General features: G+C 41.3%; 7 protein-coding genes across 8 annotated transcripts in view; 4 read left to right on the forward strand and 3 right to left on the reverse strand.

Moving 5' to 3' along the window:
- Positions 1-10,598, reverse strand: part of Flo2 (flotillin-2) — a 112,599-nt gene extending 102,001 nt beyond the window's left edge. Inside the window, exon 1 of the mRNA XM_065494987.1 lies at positions 10,379-10,598. Coding sequence (XP_065351059.1) covers positions 10,379-10,427 — 49 coding nt within the window. The 5' untranslated portion in view covers positions 10,428-10,598. The remainder of the gene's footprint in view (positions 1-10,378) is intronic.
- LOC135946677 (glucose dehydrogenase [FAD, quinone]-like) lies at positions 630-3,354 on the forward strand. The gene is made up of 2 exons (XM_065494984.1): positions 630-1,291; positions 1,804-3,354. Exons 1-2 carry the CDS (start codon positions 645-647, stop codon positions 3,038-3,040), a joined length of 1,884 nt encoding a protein of 627 aa, XP_065351056.1. The 5' UTR covers positions 630-644; the 3' UTR covers positions 3,041-3,354.
- On the forward strand, positions 4,220-11,207 carry LOC135946675 (glucose dehydrogenase [FAD, quinone]-like). Its single transcript, XM_065494982.1, has 3 exons — positions 4,220-4,291; positions 4,489-5,123; positions 5,605-11,207. Exons 1-3 carry the CDS (start codon positions 4,235-4,237, stop codon positions 6,839-6,841), a joined length of 1,929 nt encoding a protein of 642 aa, XP_065351054.1. The 5' UTR covers positions 4,220-4,234; the 3' UTR covers positions 6,842-11,207.
- Positions 11,058-12,742, forward strand: Pp4-19C (protein phosphatase 19C). The gene is made up of 6 exons (XM_065494991.1): positions 11,058-11,207; positions 11,402-11,554; positions 11,606-11,758; positions 11,810-11,983; positions 12,042-12,358; positions 12,416-12,742. The coding sequence occupies exons 2-6, from the start codon at positions 11,405-11,407 to the stop codon at positions 12,543-12,545; spliced, it is 924 nt and encodes a 307-aa protein (XP_065351063.1). The 5' UTR covers positions 11,058-11,207; positions 11,402-11,404; the 3' UTR covers positions 12,546-12,742.
- Positions 12,743-12,779: 37 nt separating this feature from the next.
- LOC135946681 (NAD-dependent protein deacylase Sirt4-like) lies at positions 12,780-14,173 on the reverse strand. Its single transcript, XM_065494990.1, has 3 exons — positions 13,962-14,173; positions 13,215-13,838; positions 12,780-13,155 (listed from the first exon to the last, which is right to left on the reverse strand). Exons 1-3 carry the CDS (start codon positions 13,962-13,964, stop codon positions 12,820-12,822), a joined length of 963 nt encoding a protein of 320 aa, XP_065351062.1. The 5' UTR covers positions 13,965-14,173; the 3' UTR covers positions 12,780-12,819.
- A 229-nt stretch (positions 14,174-14,402) lies between these two features.
- On the forward strand, positions 14,403-18,307 carry cactin (cactin, spliceosome C complex subunit). The gene is made up of 9 exons (XM_065494980.1): positions 14,403-14,659; positions 14,776-15,439; positions 15,505-15,717; positions 16,246-16,360; positions 16,423-16,599; positions 16,657-16,873; positions 17,054-17,407; positions 17,867-18,011; positions 18,071-18,307. Exons 1-9 carry the CDS (start codon positions 14,577-14,579, stop codon positions 18,257-18,259), a joined length of 2,157 nt encoding a protein of 718 aa, XP_065351052.1. The 5' UTR covers positions 14,403-14,576; the 3' UTR covers positions 18,260-18,307.
- Positions 18,298-23,934, reverse strand: LOC135946683 (uncharacterized). 2 transcript variants are annotated; one of them, XM_065494994.1, is made up of 3 exons: positions 23,650-23,934; positions 20,670-21,018; positions 18,298-18,951 (listed from the first exon to the last, which is right to left on the reverse strand). In XM_065494994.1, the coding sequence occupies exons 2-3, from the start codon at positions 20,999-21,001 to the stop codon at positions 18,594-18,596; spliced, it is 690 nt and encodes a 229-aa protein (XP_065351066.1). In that variant the 5' UTR covers positions 21,002-21,018; positions 23,650-23,934; the 3' UTR covers positions 18,298-18,593. The 2 variants fall into 2 exon arrangements, with proteins under 2 accessions (XP_065351066.1, XP_065351064.1); XM_065494992.1 differs by having other exon boundaries at positions 23,646-23,934.
- Between the last annotated feature and the right edge of the window lie 702 nt (positions 23,935-24,636).

Below are 24,636 nucleotides of genomic sequence, written 5' to 3' on the forward strand. Positions count from 1 at the left end.
AACACCTAATTAAAAATATTTTTCCTTAAGACCCAAAAACTTCATATCGAACAGATTTTTATTAATTGACAGAAGCAGAAGAACCTCAAAGTAAATTAAAACAACTACTTTATTTTAAGTGGTGTAACTCAAAATAGAAAAATATGTGCAGCAAATAAATAACATGAAGAATGATTATCTTTAAATAAATTTCCAAACAATACTATTTGTCCACATTCCTTGATTCAAAATTACAAAAAACTTGATCCAGTTATGGCCAAATATATACGCAGCAATTAATTGTAGTTCCAGTTGTTGATGCCCTCTCGGGGGGCAAATGATTGTATTGCGACAGCAACGCTACCTTCAAGCCATGCGTACGTAGTTAGTGAAGAGAATAGTTTCCAAAGCACACTAGCAATTGAGCAAGAATTATGTCGTGTATGAACGTATCGCTCGCGTACATTAATTACAAGAGAGCTGCGTTGCGCACGTGAAATGCAGCGTGAATTTCACTGCATTTATCAAACGTACCACTTGAGGGCCGCTGCTTTCGTTGATAGAAATCTGTATGTTCTGACGTGCGTGGTTAGTTGGATTCAAACTACTCTTTGTACCAGATGCATTAAAACCTTGGCATAAAGGTAAGCTCACTCGGAACGAAAATGCAAAAAATGAACAATTTAAATCTGTTGCAGATGTGCTCTTTTCGGCTTTTGCTATTTTTACTTATTGTGATTCGATTTTCACATGGCTTTCTGAGCCAGCTCGAGGCGGTTCTAGCCAAATACAAAGAACTCTTTGACGATCCCGAGAGCCTGACCTACGACATTCCGACGCCTTACATGCACGCTGAGTACGACTTTGTGGTCGTGGGCGCCGGCACCTCGGGTAGCACAGTGACAAACAGGTTGACAGAAGTGCCCACCTGGAGCGTGCTGCTGCTGGAGGCCGGTAAGGACGAGCTTATTTTCACCGACGTGCCTTTGTTGGCGGGCCACTTCCAGCTGACGGACTACAACTGGGGCTACAGGGCAATGCGCCAAGAAGGGGCCTGTTTGGGCCTCGAGGACCAAAGGTGCCCGTGGCCCAGGGGAAAGGGCATGGGCGGAACCAGCATAATCAACTACATGATCTACACAAGGGGCCACCCCAAGGATTACGACGGATGGGAGCAGATGGGCAACCCTGGCTGGGGCTGGAGAGATGTTTTCAAGTACTTCCTTAAGTCGGAAAATGCGATGGAAGACTTGGCCGACTCACCTTTTCATTCAACTGATGGCTACTTAGATGTTACCCGCAATTTTTTCAGGTATATTTTCGTGTGAGATATTCTCATGTCCTCCTCTCGAGTTAAATCGTGTATATCCAGCATTTGAACAATATAATCAAGAATATATAAATTAAATATTAAAATTGCAATTTTATTATGTATCAAATTCTTAGTGGTGTTGTGACAAAATTCTTTAAATTAAAAATAACGTTGTTGACGAAAATATAAATTTTAAATTTTACGACAGTCATAAGAATTAATTTGATAACACAATGTTTATAAAAAACTATTATTGAACATATATATACAATTATTATTTAATAAAAAAAATTATCTTTGGATTATTCTATTTAATTATGCAGTATTTATTAGAAGGACTAGAAAAAAAACTTACTGTTGAAATTGTATTAGATTTTTTTAATTTTTTAAATACGTATGATGATGTTTACCTTGGTCACGCATCATCTAAAATTTTTATTAATTCCATCATTTTCAAATGGAGAACAAATTATTATTGGGATCAAATATATTGCAATGTTGGGTTGTTTCAGAACTCCACTAATTGACGCATTTATTGAGAGTGGCAAGCAGTCGGGCTTCAAGGAAATCGACTACAACTCGGGTGAACTAATCGGCTTTTCGCGACTCCAAGTTACGCAGCGCAGGGGTGCGAGGTGCAGTGCGAGCAAAGCCTTTCTGCGCCCCATTCGGAAAAGGGCCAACTTGCACGTGGCCAAGGAGGCGGTCGTCACGAAAATCCTTATCAGCCCGAAGAGCAAGACGGCTTGGGGAGTCGAGTTCGCCCGCAACGGCCAGCGCTACTACGTGCGCGCGAGGAAGGAGGTGATTTTATCGGCCGGCGCTATCGACTCGCCCAAACTGCTGATGCTGTCGGGCGTCGGTCCCAGGGAGCACCTCCAGGCGTTGGACATAAAGGTACTGCTCGATTTGCCGGGGGTAGGAGCCAATCTTCAGGAGCACGTGTCGATGAGCGGGCTCACATTCCTTGTCAACGATACAGTTGGAGTGGTACAAAACAGAGTGGCCGCCATCGGCCCGATTCTGCGCTACATCAACGACGGAATAGGACCTTTAACCTTGCCAGGCGGAGTCGAGGGTCTCGGCTACCTGCGGACTAGAGTGGCGACAACGCCGAGCGACTACCCTGATATGGAGTTGATTTTTGCATCTGGCTCTTTGAATTCAGACGACGGCCAAGTTGTGCGGAAGGGCATTGGTGTAACTGACGAAATTTATAATCATGTTTTCAAGCCTATCAACAGTAGAGACGCTTGGACAGTGTGGCCCATGATTCTGAAGCCTAACAGCCGGGGGTGGGTGCGACTTAAAAGTAAAAATCCATTTGCATGGCCCCTCATGTTTGGAAACTATTTCGACGACCCAAACGACCTGGAGGCTATCGTCGAGGGAATTAAATTCTCGATCGAATTGAGCAAGAAAATGGCATTTCAAAGGTTTAATAGTACCCTTCATGGCATCCCGTTACCAGGGTGCGCTTTTCTCAGGTTCGGCACCGACGATTATTGGAGATGCGCCGTGCGTCAAATGACAACGACCCTACACCACCAATGCGGAACCGCAAAAATGGGACCGGTCCACGACCTCAGCGCAGTGGTTGACCATGAGTTGAAGGTTCACGGATTAAAAGGTTTAAGAGTGGTAGATGCGTCTATTATACCGAGAATCCCAGCCGCTCACACAAATGCAGTTTGTTTCATGATCGGAGAAAAAGCGGCGGATATGATCAAAAGCTTCTACGGAAAATGATTTTAAAAAAAATCTAATTCATCGATGCAAATTCAATTTTGTTTTAAAGGTGAGAAACGAAAGTAAATTTGTGCTTGCAGTTGATTCTAAAAATATATATCTCACCTTGCTCAGTTCTTCTGCTTCTGTTTGCTGTCAAGCGACTTTTTAGTAAGTAAAAAATGTCATCCGATTAAAACACGCCGTTGGCGACTCGGTTAAGAGGGTTTGGCTTGGTGGTATTTTTTGATTATGTTAAAGGATTAACATAATATCTCATCTGGAACTAATCCGTTAAAAACTTATGCTAAATTGAACAGTCGTTGTTTAAGACTGACACCATAGTTGGAAGTGGCTTCGTGTTTAAGTAATGTCCACTATTACCATATGACCAGTAAAAGACAACATCTAAAAATGTAAATAAAAAATTTATATGAAAGACTTACAAAAAGTTTTTTATTTGTTAAACCAAGCTCAGGTATGTGGAGTCTAAGTTTTAAGTTCTTTTCGCAGTAAGGCCGAATGAGCAAAATTAGCATGCATGAATAACAACGCCCAAGAGAGATAAGCGCAGCAATTGTATTCAGCGAATATTCATTCCTAAGGATAAATTGCTTGAGATATTATCTTTTCTATAGCCACGGCCGTGATCTTTTGCAATGTCAATAGCTAAGCAATAAATCCTTCTTCAAAATAAACACGCCCAATTTAATCCGTTAAATCCGATTCAGTAATCCACTTGTGTCAATGCTTACAGATGCTCTTGAAAAAATGGGATAACCGGTTTGATCAACACACGTGCTTACGTGACTTAAAGCTTCAGACTAAGAAATTTGCTATCGGACATTTGCCCAAAATCAATTATTAAATTTGCAATGCACAAAAAAGGAAAGCTAATTTATTGTTTGTGGCAAGACAAAAAAGTTTGTTGTGTACTATTAAGTAATTTTTACAGTTTTTACACCATCGCATACGCATTATTCGTTCAAAATTACCTTGAGTGAAATTAGGTGGAAATACAAAAAAATAATTCAAGCCGATTGCAATAAAATGTGAATCACCTTGAATCAAATAAGCACTGATATATGTGAATTGAATTAGGTAGCGCATGTCGGATTGCGTTGGATGTGACTTAAAATAAAGGCAGAGGTACTAGGTAGGGAGGGGTGGAGGGCAAATGTTTTTGGAGGCGAGCGATAACACGATGGAGCCAAAATGATTCAGTACCGAGTTGGCTTTCGAGTAGGCAGGACCCTCTACCAAGAGAGGAAGGTGCGTATTATTATACAGATTCACATACCGCGTCGACGTTTATCTTTTTTCTCCTCTCTTTATTTCCTAGCCTAAACGAACAATTTAATTGGCTGCTTCGGCACTAATTGGTGGCACGTAACTCTTTTCCCAAGGGCATCCACTATTCATTTAGGAATTTACAGAAACAATTATGTAATTTTTCATGCCATTTTCAGATGGGGTATCTCAGGTGTCTGATATTTCAATTCATCTTCCTCCTGACCGTTTGCTCGATCCGGGGAGGCGCCGCGTTTGATTTTCGCACTCTATCCTTCGCTCTGGCCCAGTACCGGCAAATTATGAGCGGCCCTGAAGGACTGGTTTTTGACATGCCGACCAGCTTGTTGAGCGCCGAGTATGACTTCATCGTCGTCGGCGCCGGCTCCGCAGGCAGCGTTGTCGCCAACCGACTAACAGAGATGCCGGAATTCAAGACTTTGCTACTCGAGGCGGGAAAAGACGAAATCATGCTGTCCGACATGCCCGTTTTCGCCGCCCACTTCCAGCTGACCGACTACAACTGGGGTTACCGGACGCAGCCCCAAAAAGGGGCGTGCTTGGGGTTGAATGACCAGCGCTGCGTGTGGCCCAGGGGCAAGGGCATGGGAGGTAGCAGCATCATCAACTACATGATTTACACGAGGGGCCATCCCAGGGACTACGACGGCTGGGAGGAAATGGGCAACCCTGGCTGGGGCTGGAAGGATGTATACAAGTACTTCCTGAAGTCGGAGAACGCCAGAGGGGATTTGACGGGCTCCCCGCATCACTCGACCGGAGGATACCTGGACGTTGAAATAATCAGATACAGGTAAGAACTGCACGATTTGTAACCGTATAAGATATTCCAGTAATTCAAATTTTCAACTTCTCTGTGGTTTCAAATTGAATTAATTTAATTTGTTTATGGAATATATAGCAGAAATCATCACTCAAATTAATTTAAAAATGCATGATTGTTTAACAGAAATATATTACGAAACAAAGTTGGAGAAAAAAATCGTTTTATTATCGATTGGTAAACTTAACCATTGTTTAGTTATTTTGCGTTTTAATTAAAATAAAAAAATTTATCTCTTTACTGAATTTGTTTTATATATCAAGCGACGTTTAAAAGGCACTATTTTTTATTTCAGTATTTTTAACACCAAAATGTAAAAATTAAAAGCACGTGTACGATTTAAAATGCCGATTTAATTGATTGAAATTAGTAAAATTTATAATATGAAAAAGTATAATAAATCACACGATCATTATTTATAATATTTAAAATTTCAATTTCAACGCTTTAGGACGCCACTGGTTGACGCTTTCATCAAGAGCTCAGAAGAAATGGGACACAAACAGATCGACTACAACTCTGGCGAGCTGATGGGATTCTCATATTTGCAGGTGAACCAACGCGAGGGCCGTCGGTGCAGCGCCAGCAAAGCGTTTATCCGGCCCATTCGCCACCGGCCCAACCTTCACGTCGCGAAAGAAGCGCAGGTGACGAGGGTGATAATTGATGCGGTAACAAAGCGCGCCATGGGCATCGAATTTGTACGCAATAACCGCTGGCATTTCGTTCGTGCGCGTAAGGAAGTGATCCTGAGCGCTGGCGTGATCGACACGCCGAAGCTGCTGATGCTGTCTGGCATCGGACCCCGCGAGCACCTGGAATCGCTCAACATTCCTGTGGTGGCAGAGCTGCCTGGCGTCGGTCAGAATCTGCAGGACCACGTGACTACGACCTCGATCCTCTTCCGCATCAACGAAACGGTCGGTTTGAAGGAGGAGCGGCTGACGCAGGTAGGGCCGTTTGCTAAGTGGCTCGACGAAGGCCGGGGCCCTATCACCATCTCCGGAGGCGTCGAGGGCATTGGCTACATTCGGACGCCGATCTCGAGAACCGCCACCGACTACCCGGACATCGAACTCATGTTCATCTCGAGCGGCCTGAACGCGGACAAGGGCCGGGTGGTGCGCAAGAGCATGGGCGTGTCCGACGCCGTGTACAACGCCGTGTTCAAGCCGATCGATGATGTGGACGCGTGGAGCGTGTGGCCGATGCAGCTGCGGCCCAGCAGCAGAGGCTGGGTCAAGCTGAAAAGCAAAAATCCGTTCGCCTGGCCCATCATGTCCGGCAACTACTTCGACGACCCTCACGACCTTGACATAATCGTCGAGGGTATCAAGTTCGTCATTGAAATGAGTAAGTCAGCTGCTTTCCAAAAGTACAACAGCACCGTGCACGACATCCCCGTGCCGGGATGCGCGCATCTAATATTCGGCACCGACGATTACTGGCGGTGTGCTGTGCGGCACTTGACGCAGAACGTGTATCATCAGTGCGGCACCGCCAAAATGGGCCCCGCCAGCGATCCAGAGGCGGTCGTCGATCCTCAGCTCAGGGTGCATGGGATTAACGGACTCAGGGTGGTCGACGCGTCGATCATCCCGCGCATTCCTGCGGCGCACACCAATTCGGTTTGCACCATGATCGCCGAAAAGGCGGGGGACATGATCAAAAGTGACTACAAGAAGTGATATTAAATTATTCCGATTTAACCCGTTTGCGCGAGAAATAGTGGAATGATAAATGCAGCTAATATAATGCCTCGACTTATGGTTAATGATGTAACAAAAAATGTTTTCACCTGCAAGGGCGAGAATATACCAAAATGATAAACATCGCATGCATTTACATGTTAACATATCACATTAATTATTGCTCGAACTTTTGTTCAGTCTCGAGGCTGTTGTAAGAAACTGTTAACTTTTAACAGAATCTAAGTATGGGATCTCTTTATAGGAAGAAAAATGTTCAAGTACAGAAAAGGAGAAAAGAATCAAAAATTATTATTAATATCAAAATCTGTTTCTAAACGAGAATCAGGCCCAAATAAAAAATGCATCTCATTTTCCAATATTCCCAATTAAGAAGGAAAATATACAACAGCTCTCGATTGTTATTAAAGTTCATTTTTCTTAACTGGTTTCATATCATTTATACTTCCATTTTCCTAGTTTTTCTACGTTATATGCTACTATATAATTACTCTGATAAACTACCACAGAGAGCAGACCGCACGTTTTCCCCGTTTAGCTGAAGCAACAAGCTGCGTTGCCATTTCCATACCGGGGGGCTAAACTTTGTCCTTTTGCACGTAAAACATACACAGCACACACTCCCCCTGACAAAACGACCCTTTTTAATTTGCCGTGCGCCGCCACGTGAGGGCAATTCATCATAAAAACGCTGCACTTGACACGAAGCGAGCGGCGAGCTGGCGAGACCTAAATTTGGCGCAGGCGGGCCAGGCGGGCGGCGCCGAAAAAGAGTCGATTTTTATTATATCACCTGGCCAATGGCTCAGAACGGATTACCACTAAGGGGATGTTGGCCGCCCGCTCTGGGCTGAATGCAGAGCGCGCGTTGCTTGAATAAAGACCACTGATGATGTCGAGGGGACGCGCCCGCGTCCTAATAAAAGATGAATCAAGCTGATAGATCACGCACATGCGAGGCTTCGACGATAAACGACGCGAATGGAGAGTTTAAACAGTAGACTAAGTCAACGCATGATGTTTGCATAAAAATAGAAGGAGATTGTGTGGCTCCTCTTTTCAAGAAGATAAATCAGACTGGATTTACATTTTTTTAATATTTATCGCATTAACATTTCAGCAGGCCTCGAGGCTTCAGGTGGATCACAAAATATTTTGTTTCCAAATCATACACATGTTTTGGGTTGTTCTGATAAGCGATATTATATTGTCTATTATGTTCATTGTGAAAAATTGCCTCCTATGTTTTTAATTTTTACTTTTTGTTGGTGTTTTAAGTATAAAATGTGTTATGTAGACGACGTTATTTTCAGATCAAAGGAAAATTTTGAAGACCGTCTTGCGGTTTTTATTACTCAAGAAAAGGACGCGTAGAGAACAGCAGCTGGTCCTTCGGGCCAGATAATTACGAGAGATAAACTTGCAGCACTGTTTCTTTCGTTGAAATAAGGCAATGATATTTGTTTCGGTTTTTTTAACCTCTGCACAGCACTTCCCGTGGGCTATGAGCTCAGTGGGTCCCAATAACACCGCCGAACGAATAACATGGGGCCCGAGTGGCCGCAGAGGAGCTTGAGCCCAATGTAGCCATTTTTTCGCTTCCTCGAACCGAGTTCTTTGATTAAAAAGCCAGACATTTGTCCCTGGAAAGACTAAACCAGTAAGTGGTGAGTCGGCGCCTGTGCGCCTCCCAACCCGTTGAGCTATATTTGAGCATTTTGAGTCACTTAATTAAGCACCATTGGTTCATACACATACAACTCCGAATTTAAAAAATTGTATAACCGTTTCAAAGTATTTTATATCTATATCTGTTTCTTTATTCATGTACATTACATAGGTCGGATTAAATAATTGCTATATCAGTTTTTATGGCCGGAAAATGCTGTGGATAATATCGCATTCAAAATTCACCTTAAAATAAATAAATACTTCCGTTTGTAGTTTTAGCTTTAAGAACTCTGGGAATCAATATTGCCAAAAAGATCAGAACCTCAAGATGATTCTGTTGAATTCTAATGGCAATTTCATAGTGATAAATGATATTCTTCTATTTTCCATGTACCAATGGCAGTTTAACACCCAACACATTGTTTCAAGGTCACGACTAACAGCGGCATCTCGGCATCTCTTGATCAACACTGTGCGAAATATTTGCACGCCCCTTTTTTTCTTTGAAACATTAAGGCATTTAACAACATTTCAATGCTTCAAAGGCTATATTTCACGGCATTTCTTTGCTTTTAGCACCAGCAAACAGCATTTCACGATGCAGCCCTTAGAGACCAAAGAAGAAAAACTTAAAATCCGTGCGTGGCCGTGGAATTGAAACGCAATTAGCAATGAGAGATTTAAAGAGTCGCGCCGCCCGAGCGAAATATTCCTGAGTATTTTTGGTCTTGGGTGTGCTGCTATATACTGATAAAAATTTAATTCATTTGCTTGCTTGCCTCTTTCCTCTGCAGCAGTCACTTTTGACGCAAGCAAAGAAACATACGCGCGCGCCAGCAAGCGAGAAAAGCTGCTATTCGAGCTGTAGGAGTGGCTCAAAACAAAGTGTAAAAAGCAAATAAAATATTTTTACCTTCGATTTTCCTCTTTTCCAGCAAGCAAAAATATTGACGCAGTAATGCCAAATAATAATGTCATAATAATTTCAACTTGAATCAATAACAAACTCGCATTGAAATTCAGCCCGGCGCCTCCGGCAACGAATGAAATATTCAGTGCAGTTTTTCCTCCTGGCCCCAGGCTGGCTGGAAATCTATTTGCAGTGTGCGCTTTTGGAGAACAACAGGGGTCCATTGTCGTGGCGCATGATGATAATGGAAAACAAGTGGCAACCACTTAGGCTAGCTGTAAAATGCAAGCGGCGAAAAATTGTTTGGAATCATCGTCCGAATGATGACCAAACGGGGCGAACGCGTAATTTTGTTTGAGTGTGCGACAAATGAAGCCTCACGAGTGTCTTCTTCTTAAGACGATGCGGTCGCCGTCTTGCGAGGGACAGTCAAAATAACGAGAGACGAATAATAAGGTTTCGGGATTATTCAGTGTTAAATATATTCAAAGGCACCACCGCAAAGCTTGCAAAAGGGTGTGCTTCAGATAATGGTGCACCTTGCAACCCCCTTTCAAGCAAAATAATAATAATAAATTTAATGAGATGAAAATTTATTTTTAAATTTCGTTTGAGTTTAAATTATTAATTTTGAATTCCTTTTAGTTACAAAGAGCCACCTATGCACTTCCTCCCTTCGGTGTTATCAATTAAAACCCAGGTCAACCCTTTAATGCAATTCTTTCGTATTGATTATAAGGACTCTGGCCAAAAACAACAAACAAAAATGCGAGCGACCGTGCCGACAGGGCTGGCCAGCGTCGAAGACCCAGCCCTTGCTGCTCTCCGTGGTTCGCCGAGGGCACCACGCCCCCGTCGGCAGCCGAAAGGCACCCCGTCGGTGCGGACAGGCTGAGTCCGCAAGGGTGTTTTGCTGCAATGTCACACGGACTCACCTGATACGATGAGAGCCTCGTTTGGTCCGACAGTATAGATATTTCCCATGGTTCTTGATATTCACGCACTGACACTCTCAACCGGTCACAGACGACTCAGCACCATAAACGATTGTGAAACGAAACTGCCCAAACCAAGGAATTTATATGAAGGCTAGAACTCTTTCTAAACACGGCACTGTAGACGGGACGCAAGCAAGAAGACTACTTTATAGGCGGCACGGCGGCGGCGCGAGGGGTAAACTGTAACCCCCGCCTCCTCGCTATGTTGCGTTGCGTCATTTTACCCCTAGCTCAGTGTGGGTGTTTTGTGTTTTGGTCGCATTCTGCTTTTTCAATAACATATTTTATCTTTCGGTAGGGTTGACGAAATTTTATTATCCGGAACGACGGTAGACGCTTTTATTTTGTATTTGCCGGTAAAAATAATAGCGTGTGCTTGCAAGACGTAGGACTCGCTTGGTTCTCTTCTCTGATTAGTAATAAACATTGCTGCCAACCATAACATCCTTTCAATTAATTCAACAATATTGATCCCATTATTAGACATAATACTATCATACCTCAAAAAATTTGGATAATATTATTTGTAATTTATCCTATTATTCTCCATTGAAGATCTTATAGCATAAAAAACAAATTTCACAAAAAAATGAATGATTCACAAAGCCGCTAAAATTTGTGGCACCCCTGCCGCATCCATTTGTCTCACAACAGTATTGAGTCTTGTTTACTTCCCCGTCGTTTAATTTACCCGTTTTTCGCTCTTTACCGTCGAGTGTTCTCGCTTGTTTCTTGATAGAAACTCGCGTGAAACAGCCAAGATCAGGTTTGTTAAAAGATCCTTACAGAATTCTCGCACTTTATGCGCATAATAACATTACTTCCTTACTTTATATCTAAATGTTCCTGTTGTCACTTTCCAATGCATTCATTGAACATTCTTCTCTATTAGCACCTGAAATGCATTCTTCTGGCTTCCTTTATTATTCAATTTGCTGATAACATAATTGTTCCCCGCAGAAAATGGGAGACACAAGTGATCTGGACCGTCAAATTGAGCAGTTGAAGAAATGTGAAATCATCACCGAAAACGAAGTCAAGGCTCTTTGCTCCAAAGCCCGCGAAATTTTGGTTGAGGAGAGCAATGTTCAGCGTGTGGATGCACCAGTTACCGTAATAAAATCAATTTTCGAATTATTGGGCCTCTATCACACTTCTTGACAGGTCTGCGGTGACATCCATGGACAGTTCTATGATCTGAAGGAGCTGTTTAAGGTTGGGGGCGATGTGCCTCTCACAAATTATTTGTTTATGGGAGATTTCGTCGATCGAGGCTTCTATAGCGTTGAAACCTTCCTCCTTCTTCTAGCACTAAAGGTTACATAAAAAAATATAATTTTTCTTGCTAAAATTTAAATTTTCATGCAGGTAAGATATCCCGACCGAATCACATTGATACGTGGAAACCACGAGTCAAGGCAAATCACCCAAGTCTATGGCTTCTATGATGAGTGTTTGAGAAAATATGGAAGCATCACAGTCTGGCGTTATTGCACTGAGATCTTTGACTACCTGAGCCTCTCCGCCATCATTGATGGAAAGGTGTGTGTTAATTTTTGACAAAGAAGTTTGTTATTAACTTGAGTTGTTTCTTTGCCAGATCTTCTGTGTCCACGGTGGGCTCTCTCCATCGATACAATCCCTTGATCAGATCCGAACCATCGACCGGAAGCAGGAAGTTCCTCACGATGGACCCATGTGCGACCTGCTGTGGTCTGACCCTGAAGATACTCAAGGCTGGGGCATCAGCCCAAGAGGGGCAGGATACCTCTTTGGATCCGACGTGGTGGCTCAGTTCAATGCCACTAATGACATCCAGATGATCTGCCGAGCCCACCAACTTGTTATGGAAGGATACAAGTGGCATTTCAATGAGACGGTGCTCACAGTTTGGTCTGCGCCTAACTATTGCTACAGGTAATGTTTGCTTCTATCCATTGTTTTGTTTTCTTATAAAAATGGGATTGATTCTAGATGTGGAAACGTTGCTGCAATCCTGGAACTGAATGAGAACCTTCAGAAAAATTTCACCATCTTTGAAGCTGCACCACAGGAGAGTCGAGGCATTCCATCAAAGAAACCTCAAGCCGATTACTTTTTATAAAATCTTCCATTGTGTCAAGGATCGCAGAGATACTTCGTCCTTTCATTCGCGAAAATTTCTATGATCCATCAACAAATTCTTTATTTTTAACTACAATAGATGCGTACACAATATTAGTTTAATTCCATTCATCTACAAAAATAGTGAATTTTCCTCTGACTGACACTACCGAATAAATTGAAATTATTTCATGATTCCGTTCGCCATTTTTATATACATAAAAAGTCGAATAAATCTGTAATAACATTTGAAAATTTTAATGTGTATCAATAATTCACAAATTATTATTCAGTTCATGAGATAGAAACGTCATCACTTCACCGCATCTGGCATTAATTTTAAACTGCGCTAAATTGTCGCCAAACGAAGGACCAATGTTGACTAAAGCAATCGGCATTCTCTGCTTGTGAGCGTGTTCTATGTGATCGCGACCAGATCTCGTATGCAGAGTTGTTCCTAGGACTAAAATTGCGTCGCTCTTCTCAATTTCTCTTTTAACTTGTTCCTTCCGTCCTTTGGGCAAATTCTCGCCGTAGAACACGACATTTGGTTTTAAAATGCCAGAGCCACACTTCGGGCATGGAGGTACGGTGAAATTCGATGAGACTTCCTAAAATAGAAGTAGAATTAAAATTATTTTAGCATTTAATCTCAATAATTTAAACTTGCTTTGCTCAGTTCCACATCTCCATCAGGTCTGAGGGCAGTCGCCTCAAAGTCGATGTTGAATAAATTTCTATTCGCTGATCGTAACATTTCTTGAAATTTAAATCGGTCCAAAATATTTTCACAGTTCATGCACCGGACCTCAAACAGAGTGCCGTGCAGCTCAATTATCTTTTTGCTCCCTGATTTGTGGTGAAGTCTGTCCACATTCTGAGTTACAAGGCAGCTAATTTTTCCTTTGTCCTCCCAATTCGCCAGGGTGTAGTGCGTCACGTTGGGCTGTCTCTGCGTTTGGTAGCTCCAACCAGCAAAGCTCCTTGCCCAGTAAATTTTTCTTGTCGACTCCTTCTTCATGAAATCCTGGTAATTTGTTGGCTTGAAATTCGGTCTTCGGGCCACTAGCCCGGTGCCCTCGGACCTGTAGTCTGGAAGGCCTGACTCGGTCGAGACACCTGCTCCGGTTATCACAAAGAGACTTCTAGCTGACTGGATGAACTCCGTCAATGGGGCCAATTCAGAACGCTTCACAGACTCGTGTTTAGGCACATAATTTATCATTGTGGCAAGTTTCTTTGTGTTTGAAGGCAGCGCTTGCGATGTAACTTGCCTTAAATTACGGAACCAACTCTAGAAGAAATTTTTGAAAATTAATTATTTATTTTTTCTAAGATGTAGTTAAAGCAGCTGTTAAACAAACATGAACTAGCAAACAACAGAACAAAAACCGATTGAAAAATTAATGACTTTTACCATTTTAGTCGTCTACGTAGTATAATGATGCTGTCAATAGGTATAGAAAATATATAAGTATGTAAAGCAAAAATTAAAATGCTCGCGAAATGCGTGCAAGACTTGATGTTGAGTGTTGTTGTTATTTTGGTGAAGTGGGTTAACTTAACTCTGATAAAAGTGTGTCAATCTTTAGTTCAGTGACCCCTATTTCACGTTCACGAGTAATAGTGAAAGTGTTTTGCTTGTTGTTGATTGTAGATGGCGCCATCATTCGAAATTTTTGAAGCAACGCACAATTAATCAGCCAACCAGATGTATTGAATACAGAACAGCTTGAATGAACTTGACCAATCACAATCACTTTTCAGCTCAGCCTAGCCCACCCAAGCCCACCTAGCCCTAGCCGTTTGCTGATCACTGATCACTGATCACAACCTGCTCCTCAAAACACTGTAGAGACAGAGAAAATAAGTAAACATCATCAAAACTGCTACTGGCTGTACTATTTTCATAACAGGTGAAATAAGCAAAACTCCAAGAAAATTATTGTTGACTGTGTCTCCGGGAAGATCCAAATTTTTTATACATACATATGTACACATAATATCTGACAAATTAATTCAAACCTTAAATATGGACGTCTATAAAAAAGGAAGACACGATCGCGATAAAGGAGATTCAAAATATGACCGGAGTAGAGATCGCTCCAGAAATAGGTAAATATGTATTATATTATATTTAATAACATTCAAATACTTTAACTATCTCAATTTTACGTATGTATACTCACATTATAACTACTTATGTAAACAAATATTTCTGCAATTTATAGAAATCATTCTCCTGATCGTCGGAAAGATGAGCGCGAAAAAAGACGTCAGTCATCGTCCTCAGACACTGAGAACGAAAAGAGGAACAGAAAGAAGGAAAAGAAAAGCCGCAGGTCACGGTCAAGATCTCGCACCCGCAAGAGTAAAAAGTCCAAGAAGAAGAGGAAGAGGAGTAGTTCCTCTGGAAGCTCCAGTTCGTCCAGCAGGTCCTCAAGCCCCAATACAAACGACAGACTGATGCAAAAACTGGAAGACCAGAGACAGATGACTGTGGAGGAGCGAAGGCGGCAGAAGGAGATAATGAAGGCAACAGAAACGCCAGAAGAAAAGAGACTGCGGCGATTGATGAAGAAACAGAACAAGGAGCGGAAACGCAAGGAACGAATGGGCTGGGACAATGAATATCTCCATTACACCAATAATGACAACCCCTTCGGCGATGCAAATCTACTGTCCACATTTGTGTGGAAGAAAAAGCTGGACAAGGAGGGTCTTGCAGATGCGAGCCGAGAGCAGCTGGAGGTCGTCAACCGCAGTAAGCAGGAGGAAAATAAACGCGAACTTGAAAAGGTAAAAAAGAGGAGGCTGGAGAGGGAGCTGGAGCGGCAACAGCGAGAGGACGAGATGCAGCTCCTGCAGAGACAAAAGGAAGCTGCCCAATTCCAAGTATGACGCTTATTCAATTCATTTTAAATATTGTAACATTTTACTTAAAAAATAACAATTTTTAGGAATGGGAACGTCAGGAGGACCAATTCCATCATGAGCAGGCGCGTCTGAGATCTACTATCCGTATACAGGAAGGCCGAGCAAAGCCTATTGATCTGTTGGCCAAGTATGTCCACTCCGAGGAGGATATAGACGCTGTGGAAATGCATGAACCGTATGCCTATTTGAATGGTCTCGCCATCCAAGACCTGGAAGACCTTATTGAGGACATCAAAGTAAGTGTATAAGCCACAAGTATGATCTTTGGATTTGACGTTTTCATAAGTTTACTACCAAAATTATTAAATTCAGCGGGGGCCATATTCGTGGGACGCGCAGTTATGGCGTCCGGTGAAGTATGGCGCGTAAAAACGGTCACTTGAGAATGCGCGAAAAGAAGCAAGTTTTCGTCAATATTGTGACAAAATTTGCATCACTTGTACTAATTATGTCTTGGATTGTAAAAACAATCTCTTGACACTCGTACGGCAATCCCAAAGAGAGCTTTTTGTTTCCCTCATTCAGACGCCATCTTGGATCTGCGCAGTGCGAAACAATTTTATCGCATATCTGGCAACCGCTGATTAAATTTAATAGAGAATTGATTGATATTTTATGTATTGATTAATTCTATAGCAATTCATCGATATTTGAAGAAAATTGAAAAAGAAAATTGGTATCAACAACCGCTTTTCTCTCTGATAATACCTCTATTTCTACCTCTATTCAAAAACAAATAATGTACGAATTTCATAATTTGACAGGTTTACCGAGAACTTGAAAAGGGCCAGAACGCAGACTACTGGAGTGACATCACGGTCATTGTACAAGACGAACTCCACAAGTTGCGAAAGTTGGAAGGCGCTGGTGAACACGAGAGTGAGTTCCCTAATCCAATAAGATTTTTTTGCGATTCATTCCAATTTAATAAAATGTTGCAGCTGTCGGACGGCGCGAAGGAATCCACCAGTCTGTTGCCAATGAGGTAGCATCAATCTTCAAAGGAAAAACTGCAGCCCAGTTAGCCGAAATCCAAAAGCAGATTGAGGCCACCATCAACAAAAAGGCTGAGGGCGTTGACATCGGATATTGGGAGTCGTTGCTGTCCCAACTGAAAGGTATTACAAATTCATACCCTTGTTTTAATTGGAATTGATTCAATGCGGTGTTTTCAGCCCACATGGCTAGAGCTCGCCTGAACGATCGTCACCAAGCGAATCTGAGGAAGAAGCTGATGATTTTAAAAGAGCAGCAAGGTGTCAAAGAGGAACCTGAGAGTGATTCTGAACAGGCTGGTCCATCTACAGTCAAGGAAGAGGAGCCAGGCCACAAAGAGGACAGCAGGGCTTCAAGAATCACTTCCGAGGATGACAATGATGAAGAAGATTCAAGGTTAGTTTTGAGCTTTCTGACCACAGTTTAACCAGCAACTCTAGCAGTATATATTTATGTTTTTGCTGTGATTTAACAAAAACACTCATTGAATGAAATTTTCGGGTAATAGAAATGAGAACTGCATGTATTAAACAATGTCTGAATGAACAAAAAGAAAGTAAAAAATTACTCTTTTAGGACTGAGCTCCCTGATACTGGAGAAGCAGACACTTTGCTAAACGACGCCATCGCTCTTTACGAAAAAGGAAGTTACAGTCCGACCTACATCAGTCCTGACGCCTTGGAAGCAGGCATTGTGGTTGTTACGGAGGAGGATGACGAGAAGCGCATAATGTTTGCCAGGCAAAGGGTTTTGGGGCACGGAACCAAAGTGGAGGACGTCACGACGGCAGAGGAGAGAGCGATGCAGAAGGAGGCTCGTATGGGCATGAATACCGACGAGGTGCAGTTTTCGGTTGAGTCGTCTTTGGAGAAGGAAGTTTATCTTTGGTCTGACAAGTACAGGCCCCGCAAACCAAGATATTTTAACAGGTTAGTCAATGACAAAACTGCCTCTGATGAAACAACACAACAAAATTTGCTTTAAAACTAGCATAAATCTCAATTGTTCAGATTAGTACCATCCAAAACTTAAATGTTAAGTCTTATAATTAATATTCATGTATTGTTTGGCCTGCAAGCTGCTCCTGTGTATTCAACTTAGGAATGAGAAAACAAATCTCACTGTGTATTTTTCCTGAAATATTTAAACTTTCTTTACTTTGGCAATTCGTTATAAACAAAACAAAAAACATAAGGGTTTGATATTAAAAGATCTCAACCTTTTCCTTTCTAGACTTGAAAGCTAACATAATATACAAAACAAAATACCTTTGCCATTTTTTGTAAAATTGTATTTAATTAAATTCCGAGTAAGAAACTGCTTCTGTGGATCAAATGTATCATTTCTAAGGAATTAGTTTTCAAACTTCAATTTCTTTTTCTTTGCAGAGTTCACACTGGTTTTGAGTGGAACAAGTACAACCAGACTCACTACGATATGGACAATCCTCCTCCTAAAATTGTTCAAGGGTACAAGTTCAACATATTCTACCCTGATTTGATTGACAAGAACGCTACGCCTCAGTACTTCTTGGTAAGTTACTACCAGCATTTTTAAACTGTCTTATTTAACAATTTAACTCTGTATTGCAGACCCCTTGTGGTGACAATCGCGACTTTGCAATCCTTCGCTTCCACGCTGGACCACCCTATGAGGACATCGCCTTTAAGATCGTAAACCGAGAATGGGAGTACTCTTACAAAAGAGGCTTTCGCTGCCAATTTCATAACAATATCTTCCAATTATGGTTCCACTTCAAGCGCTACAGGTACCGACGTTGATTGTATTTTCAGTCTATTAAAGTATTGAAGTCACTATTTCTTGAACAACTCGCCTTTTATTGGAATATCACAGCATAAAAAGGTCCCTCAATTAATTATTCTAAAATATACACAATTTTCATCTTGAAAACGTCAAATCAAATCGTTGGTAGCATTGGTGGTCTTCTCTTTCGCAGTGAGATTTGAGATCAACTAACAAACGGTATTATACATATTCGTTGTGTCATGTTTCATCGCCAGACTAATATGAAAAGGGGTAATATGTCTTCATAATTCGAGTCAAAACTGCTTATACGGTCTGAAAATAACCAGCACGTATTTTTGTCTATGTGTACTAAGCGGCAGTGGAGCTATCCGAAGCAGAAGCCCAGTAAGCAGTTTGTGTGCTATACTGTGTTGTCGGGGATGACGTTGTAGTGGTGGTGGTAATTGTGGTTGGCGAGAGGGTGCTCCTAATCCCGCTAATTGGCTTGCACGATCTGTTGACTCTGCTGATCGTCACGTAAAATGCGTATGCAAGATAGAAAATAGCAAACACCAAGGCTAGACACCTGAGGCGGCTACGAGGGCGGCCTGCCTCAAGAAGCTGCTTCATGTTGAATGTTGGCTCCATCGTGTCCTGATTGGAGTGGGCAGCGTGGCTTGGGTCGAACATTTCGTCCCAGTGCTCGGACGGCTTGTACAGTGACCACCTGAAACGTTGAAAACAATAAACATACTATATGAGTATGGGGATTTCAAATCTTATATTAAAAATTTTGTATTCCATATATTCAGGGTGGCCGCAGGAAAAGTGGAACATTTGAAAGAACAGTCTCATGCTGGAGCAGCTTTTTCCGACCCCACTCATTAGCAGTGCATTTTACTTGATTTGTAATTCTAAATCGACTCTGCAATTATTAAATCTGCTAAAGATTTGACATGCATTGGACGTTAAAATTGATCTATTGTGCTTAGGCGAATTCAATGTTATTGATTTTAACAAATTTTCTGCACATCCAGAAAAAAGAATGAATAAAGCCATTGTTTCAACCATTTCATTTCGTGACTATCAATTTCTCGTTGATTAAAAAAGAAATGAAAAAGTGTAGATGATCTAACTTTGTTGGAAAAGTCAACTTGACACAGTTTAATTAAATATATTGAGACAAGACTGAATTTGTCTTTTACTTTTTTTCAGCATTAGCTTTTTTCTTGTATTATTTTGAATAATTAATTCTTTGTATATTCCTTGGTTACTCAAGATTTGCTAATTCATTAAAAGCTCTTAAAGTGAGCCATCATGCCTCTCCGCATATCAATGAAGTCATCATATTCATTAGAATTAATCAGATCTGACCTACCTTTAAGATTTATAGTTTTAAAAATAGGCGACCACTCGTGGTTGCGTTCATATTGGGAATAAATGAAAACGGTTATTCATTTATTCCCAATATAGATTTTACATACTTTAAAAAAAAGTATCTGATATAATTCAAAAGCGTACTTAAAATTGCTTTCCGTTCCTTGCCACTTTTATTCATGTGACAGAAAAATTCCATTACTCTCGCCATTATAAAATGACTCACGTGCGCTCTCAACAGCATAAAAGGTCTGCTACTCTTTTGAGGAAATTTAATATTGCAAAGCCTTTAATGGATCAAACCTCGCACACGAACGTATATCTACAGAAAGTAAAATATAAGCTCCAACATATATTATAGTTAATGAAAATTTAATAAAATTAAGAGCGATAGCTACAAATAATTTTTTGGTGAAACAGTGTTATTCGAGATATTTGTGCGAAAATTATGCGTGGACCCTATGGACTTCAGTCTGGTGACGAAATAATGTAACATATTGGCATCTATCAACAATGTAATAAGCATTAATTTTTGACGTGGAGGTTTTCAAATATTAATTTAGCAACTGATAAAGCCCACCACTTCCTTTTTATTTACAAGCCCGAAAAGTTAATACTTTGGTTTATTTTATAAGGGTCCATAATTTGTATAATAGCCCGCGTCCTAACTAATAAAGTTTATTGCTGGGTTAAAATTATTTTGTTGATTTTAAAACACCCTTTTTGAACCAACAATGATATTGTGGGAGCTTTTATTACCTGCTCAGAAAAAGGATTAAAGATTCCTAAGAGGAACTAATAAATTATTGTAATAAACCAAAAATCTTAAAAACGAAATATATTGTAAATGAGTGCTTTTGGTAAGAACGATGTTATGATTGTTAATATATAAAGATAAAAAAATTAAGCCTAAATATTTTTGGGGTAAAATGTACCATCTGCATTACGCACCTGAAACCTTTAAAAAAATTTGTCTATTATATTTTTTTAATAAACCACCCCGTCTAAAATTCACTACCCTTGTATTCCACCATGTTATTGAAAGGAATTGATTGATTCGAGGGAGACCTTGACTCATCGTGGTGTACTTCGATGACAACACTGTTCGTTGGCGAGCCGGCGTGGAAGCGTCGGGACGCTTCGACGGCCGCCGGGCTGGGGCTGCGTGACTTGAGCGAGCCAGGGTCGCTGCTGTGTCTCTTGAGACCGCAGGCGTATGACCTACCGCGCCTCTGCTGAGACAGTTCGCGGCGGTGGCACTTTAGGCTACCGGGGCAGCTGTGGGTGTTTTCCCAGGAAGAGTCGCCGGGTGGGTGAGCGGCGTTCGTGGACGTGGGGCTGCCGCCAGATGACGACGATGTGTTGCGCCGCCGATGGCCGCGCCGCAGCAACAGACGCATGCTGATTTATCCCCGAGCTGCAGCATATAAATTGCTTTTTTAATTAAATGAGCAGGAAAATAATTGTAGCTGGCGGCTAGGTAAACTACACTCTCACCGGATATTGCGCTTCTAAGAATGTAAAAAATACGGACGGAATATCATGTTGTGACTCGCTCGTCAGATGGTTGCTCAACTTGAATTAAAAATTGCGTTGCTTGTGCTTGTTTTTCATGGAAATGATCGTTTTCCTTAAAAATCTATATAGCAAACAACAAGTTTGCTTTTCACAATAATCTGTATATATGCCCATAAAATTCCACCATCTACGGTGGGATGAAATAATGGTCGTTTTAAATAATTAATATTATATCATAAATTTATTTTTGATACCTCCAGTTTATCAAACCTTTGGCAGCTTTTGGGAAAACAGCTTTTTGAAAAGGTTCATGCTCCAACCCGTCCTTTCAGGTAAGAGTTTTTGTTGCATTTGCAACAAAAACTTCTGCGCTTTTCAGTTAGAATAAACCGGCTTCACAGCGGCTAACTACGATGCTGGCAACTTTAGCAACTTGGGTAATTCAATGTGCCCTTATCAATCACAATTACAATCTTAAAGTTTTGAAAACCAACTTTTCCATAAAGAAGAACTTTTCTCCTTTAAAAAATAAGCTTACTGAGAGAAATATAAGAACGAAATAACGAAGGAAGCAATTTAGTCTCTGTCAAATCCCCTTTAGCAGTAGTAATAAAGAGAAGCACGAGCTTGTGTTGTGCTCTATACCCTGTATAGCATTTGCGACAATAAAATGGTTGGGAATGAAAAATTCGCTTCACTGCTAATCAAGCCACAAATAAAAAAGCGCTCTCTCGTTGTAATCAAGTAAATAAAAACCACCAAACGCCCGTTTCATATAGGTTGGCAGTCTGAAAGAGTAGCAATTTTTAAAAAAAGAACTACAAAAAATGGCTTGATTTTTCAAAAGAATTGAAAATAAATTTTAAAAACGCCATATAATGTTTAACCAGAGTTTCGACGGAATTACTAAGTGAGTGTGAGCAACGCTCTTCCTCAGCATCAACAGCAGTCGTCTCGGAAGGAAGGGACGCGCTCAATTTTTCACTGGATGTATGAAAGCGGCTTAGAAATACATCATCTTTTCATTTATTCAAGTCTGTGCTGCCAAACTTGCTGTCACCATCCACGTTTCGCTACCATGTCCCAATTTTTGTCCGTCACGCACACATTACAGAAGGAAAGGGTCTAAAAATAAATCTCCCTCGAGGGACGGGTTGTTTATTAGGTGCGAATGAAAAGGCGCAAATTCCATCCTGCTCGGCAGCAAATGAAGCTTTGCATGCGGTTATGACACTCTGCTTTTGTTGAGTAAGTTTATTCAAATCAACATAATTTAGGTTTTATAAACGACTTTCACTTTTCAAATCATCTCTGAAGAAAATAACACTTTAATTGTTGCATTTTTCATTTAATTGCCTGCTAACGCGAAGTGTTCCGAGAAACTTAAAAAATAAGGGTTGTTTAAACCACATCAAATTCCACATTTCTGTCGCAACAGCCGTAATATCGATCCGGACAAGGAAAATTGTTGCAAAAAATATCACCGCCTCGCTGCCTACTCTCAACGAAAAACCGCTTTGTCTTCATTGTTCGCGATTTTAATATTGATGGGCACGTTGTACCATCGTGTGGCTTTCTGTTTCATGGAGAGCATTTTGCAAAATGGCAAACTCTCATACATTCAATATCACAAACTTTCCAACAGGTTTACCTGAGCGGAAAAATCAGTTAAAAAGCTCTCCACTCAGCTTTTGTGTTGAATCATATTTGATGTGTCATTAAGTTTCAGGTATATCCACTCAGTGTGAAAAGCGCCAGTGAAGGGGAAAAATAATTGGGGCGTGCAATGAAAATATTAAAATGTTGGAACTGATCATCTAGAAATGCGATATTATAATTTACTGTAACTATTGCGCGTGAACGCAAATTATAGCAGGAAGATCAATTCTTTAGAAAGTTAATTTTCCGCCAAGTTTTTTTGTAGCTTGAGCAGAAAATCGAATCTTCTTGAAGCAAACTTGGGGTTTCCGCATTTTCATTTAGAGGCAAAGACGTTGCTGCTTGCGGGAAGGGCAATTTAATAAGATGGTAAATAATGAGAACTGTGTGGCCTATTTCCTTCGAGAATACACATACGAGAAACGAGAATACGTGGGAAAGGTTTATCAAATGTGCTCACAAATCGGCGTTTCGAGTTTGGCTCTAGGGCTGCTGACAAAAATCAACTGTAATAGCGAAGAGGAAAAACGGAATGCCTCTTACAAAAACTGTCTTCTATCTCTGCTTGTGAATATTTAATAATAACTTGATAAATAAATGCAAGAAAAACATTCAATTCAGCTTTGAAGATGCGAGTGACCTTTTATAACATACTTATTGTGTTTGTAAGAGACAAACGCGAGCAGGAAGTTCAGCTATATTTATATTTAACTGTCCCAAAGAGAGCATGCATGAAAAACATAAAAAAGGAGAATAAACCAAGCACGAATTCATATCTCTGCAGCACAGGAGGAAATAAAGAGGGAATGTTCTCAAAAGGGTCGGGTGTCAGTCAAGCTGGGCATAGCGAAAGCACAGTGAACTTACGCACTTCTTGCTGCTTTTCCTCTTCCGAACTTCCAGCCCACGCGTCACCACGCGCCAGCCGCAAACATAATTCAGATGTTGTGTGTGTTAAGCAGCATGGTGCGATTCGCGTCAATTAATTCCGCATGTGTCTCTGATGCCCGCGTTGCTCTCGACTGCTGCGCCTGTGAGTACCATGCGTCGAGATATTACGCTATTCGAGCTCGCGGGTGTCTTTTGCGGCTTCATCCATCCAATTATTTTGCAGCTGCGCATCCAGCAGTCAACCAACTAACCTCTTTTGTTTGACATGGACGGATGTCTCTGTTACTGCATCGAATTCGTCTTGCCGAGGCCGCACCTTTCTCGAAGCAGCGCGTACTTAATCTTCGCAGCAGCGCTGCCGCAATTTAGTGCTGGCAAATGTATTGAAGAAAATTCAACTTGCTATTCAGCTCTGGGTGCGCGTTATCGCAAAACTGTAAAACGGAATTGTTCAGAGGAGGGTTAACTTCTCTACATGCGGAATTGTTAGATGATGCGTGTGCTTTCGTGCTGGTTCTACCCAACGTGGGAGGCATTCTGAGTTTCAAAAGTTGTAGCGGTTATCATAGGAGGAACATTATTAAGCTTACATGAACTGCATTATACACCAGGCCCACGTTCTAGTTCAGTCCGTAATTCGCTATGCTGCAATGGCACCCGACCTTGCGTGCAATTTAAGAATTGCAGGGTTTGGGCTCACAGAGAGGCTTCTACGGTGATTGTTTGCTGATGCCTCCAGGTAGGAGCGGTGCGGCGGCAAAGTAATTCACTTTCGCAGGCGCCGTTGGTGCGTTTAATTCTCGATCCAATTACCGGCGAAGCCCCTGTAGCAAGCACCTCCTAGTAAGAGGGAAAGACCTTTTGTAAATGGAATTTATCTACTTTGATCGCGCACTTAAAAAGGAAGTCGATAACTTCTTCGTAATAAATAAATGTTATCTATTTTACCAGCGAAATCGGCTTGATC

Source organism: Cloeon dipterum, chromosome X, assembly GCF_949628265.1.
Source record: "Cloeon dipterum chromosome X, ieCloDipt1.1, whole genome shotgun sequence".
Classification (NCBI taxonomy): Eukaryota; Metazoa; Arthropoda; class Insecta; order Ephemeroptera; family Baetidae; genus Cloeon; species Cloeon dipterum.

Bases quoted from the DNA above. Each gene is read 5' to 3' on its own strand.
- LOC135946681 (XM_065494990.1), bottom strand. The intron at 13,156-13,214 runs GCAAGTTTAAAT...CTTCTATTTTAG, and splicing joins GAGATGTGGAACTGAGCAAA to GAAGTCTCATCGAATTTCAC.
- LOC135946675 (XM_065494982.1), top strand. From the start codon at position 4,235: ATGATTCAGTACCGAGTTGGCTTTCGAGTAGGCAGGACCCTCTACCAA. The intron at 4,292-4,488 runs GTGCGTATTATT...TGCCATTTTCAG, and splicing joins CCCTCTACCAAGAGAGGAAG to ATGGGGTATCTCAGGTGTCT. The intron at 5,124-5,604 runs GTAAGAACTGCA...TCAACGCTTTAG, and splicing joins GTTGAAATAATCAGATACAG to GACGCCACTGGTTGACGCTT.
- LOC135946677 (XM_065494984.1), top strand. From the start codon at position 645: ATGCAAAAAATGAACAATTTAAATCTGTTGCAGATGTGCTCTTTTCGG. The intron at 1,292-1,803 runs GTATATTTTCGT...GGGTTGTTTCAG, and splicing joins GTTACCCGCAATTTTTTCAG to AACTCCACTAATTGACGCAT.
- Pp4-19C (XM_065494991.1), top strand. From the start codon at position 11,405: ATGGGAGACACAAGTGATCTGGACCGTCAAATTGAGCAGTTGAAGAAA. The intron at 11,984-12,041 runs GTGTGTGTTAAT...TTTCTTTGCCAG, and splicing joins CCGCCATCATTGATGGAAAG to ATCTTCTGTGTCCACGGTGG. The intron at 12,359-12,415 runs GTAATGTTTGCT...GATTGATTCTAG, and splicing joins GCGCCTAACTATTGCTACAG to ATGTGGAAACGTTGCTGCAA.
- cactin (XM_065494980.1), top strand. From the start codon at position 14,577: ATGGACGTCTATAAAAAAGGAAGACACGATCGCGATAAAGGAGATTCA. The intron at 16,361-16,422 runs GTGAGTTCCCTA...AAAATGTTGCAG, and splicing joins AGGCGCTGGTGAACACGAGA to CTGTCGGACGGCGCGAAGGA. The intron at 18,012-18,070 runs GTAAGTTACTAC...TCTGTATTGCAG, and splicing joins CTACGCCTCAGTACTTCTTG to ACCCCTTGTGGTGACAATCG.
- LOC135946683 (XM_065494994.1), bottom strand. From the start codon at position 21,001: ATGCGTCTGTTGCTGCGGCGCGGCCATCGGCGGCGCAACACATCGTCG. The intron at 18,952-20,669 runs GTCTCCCTCGAA...TCAACGTTTCAG, and splicing joins GTACACCACGATGAGTCAAG to GTGGTCACTGTACAAGCCGT.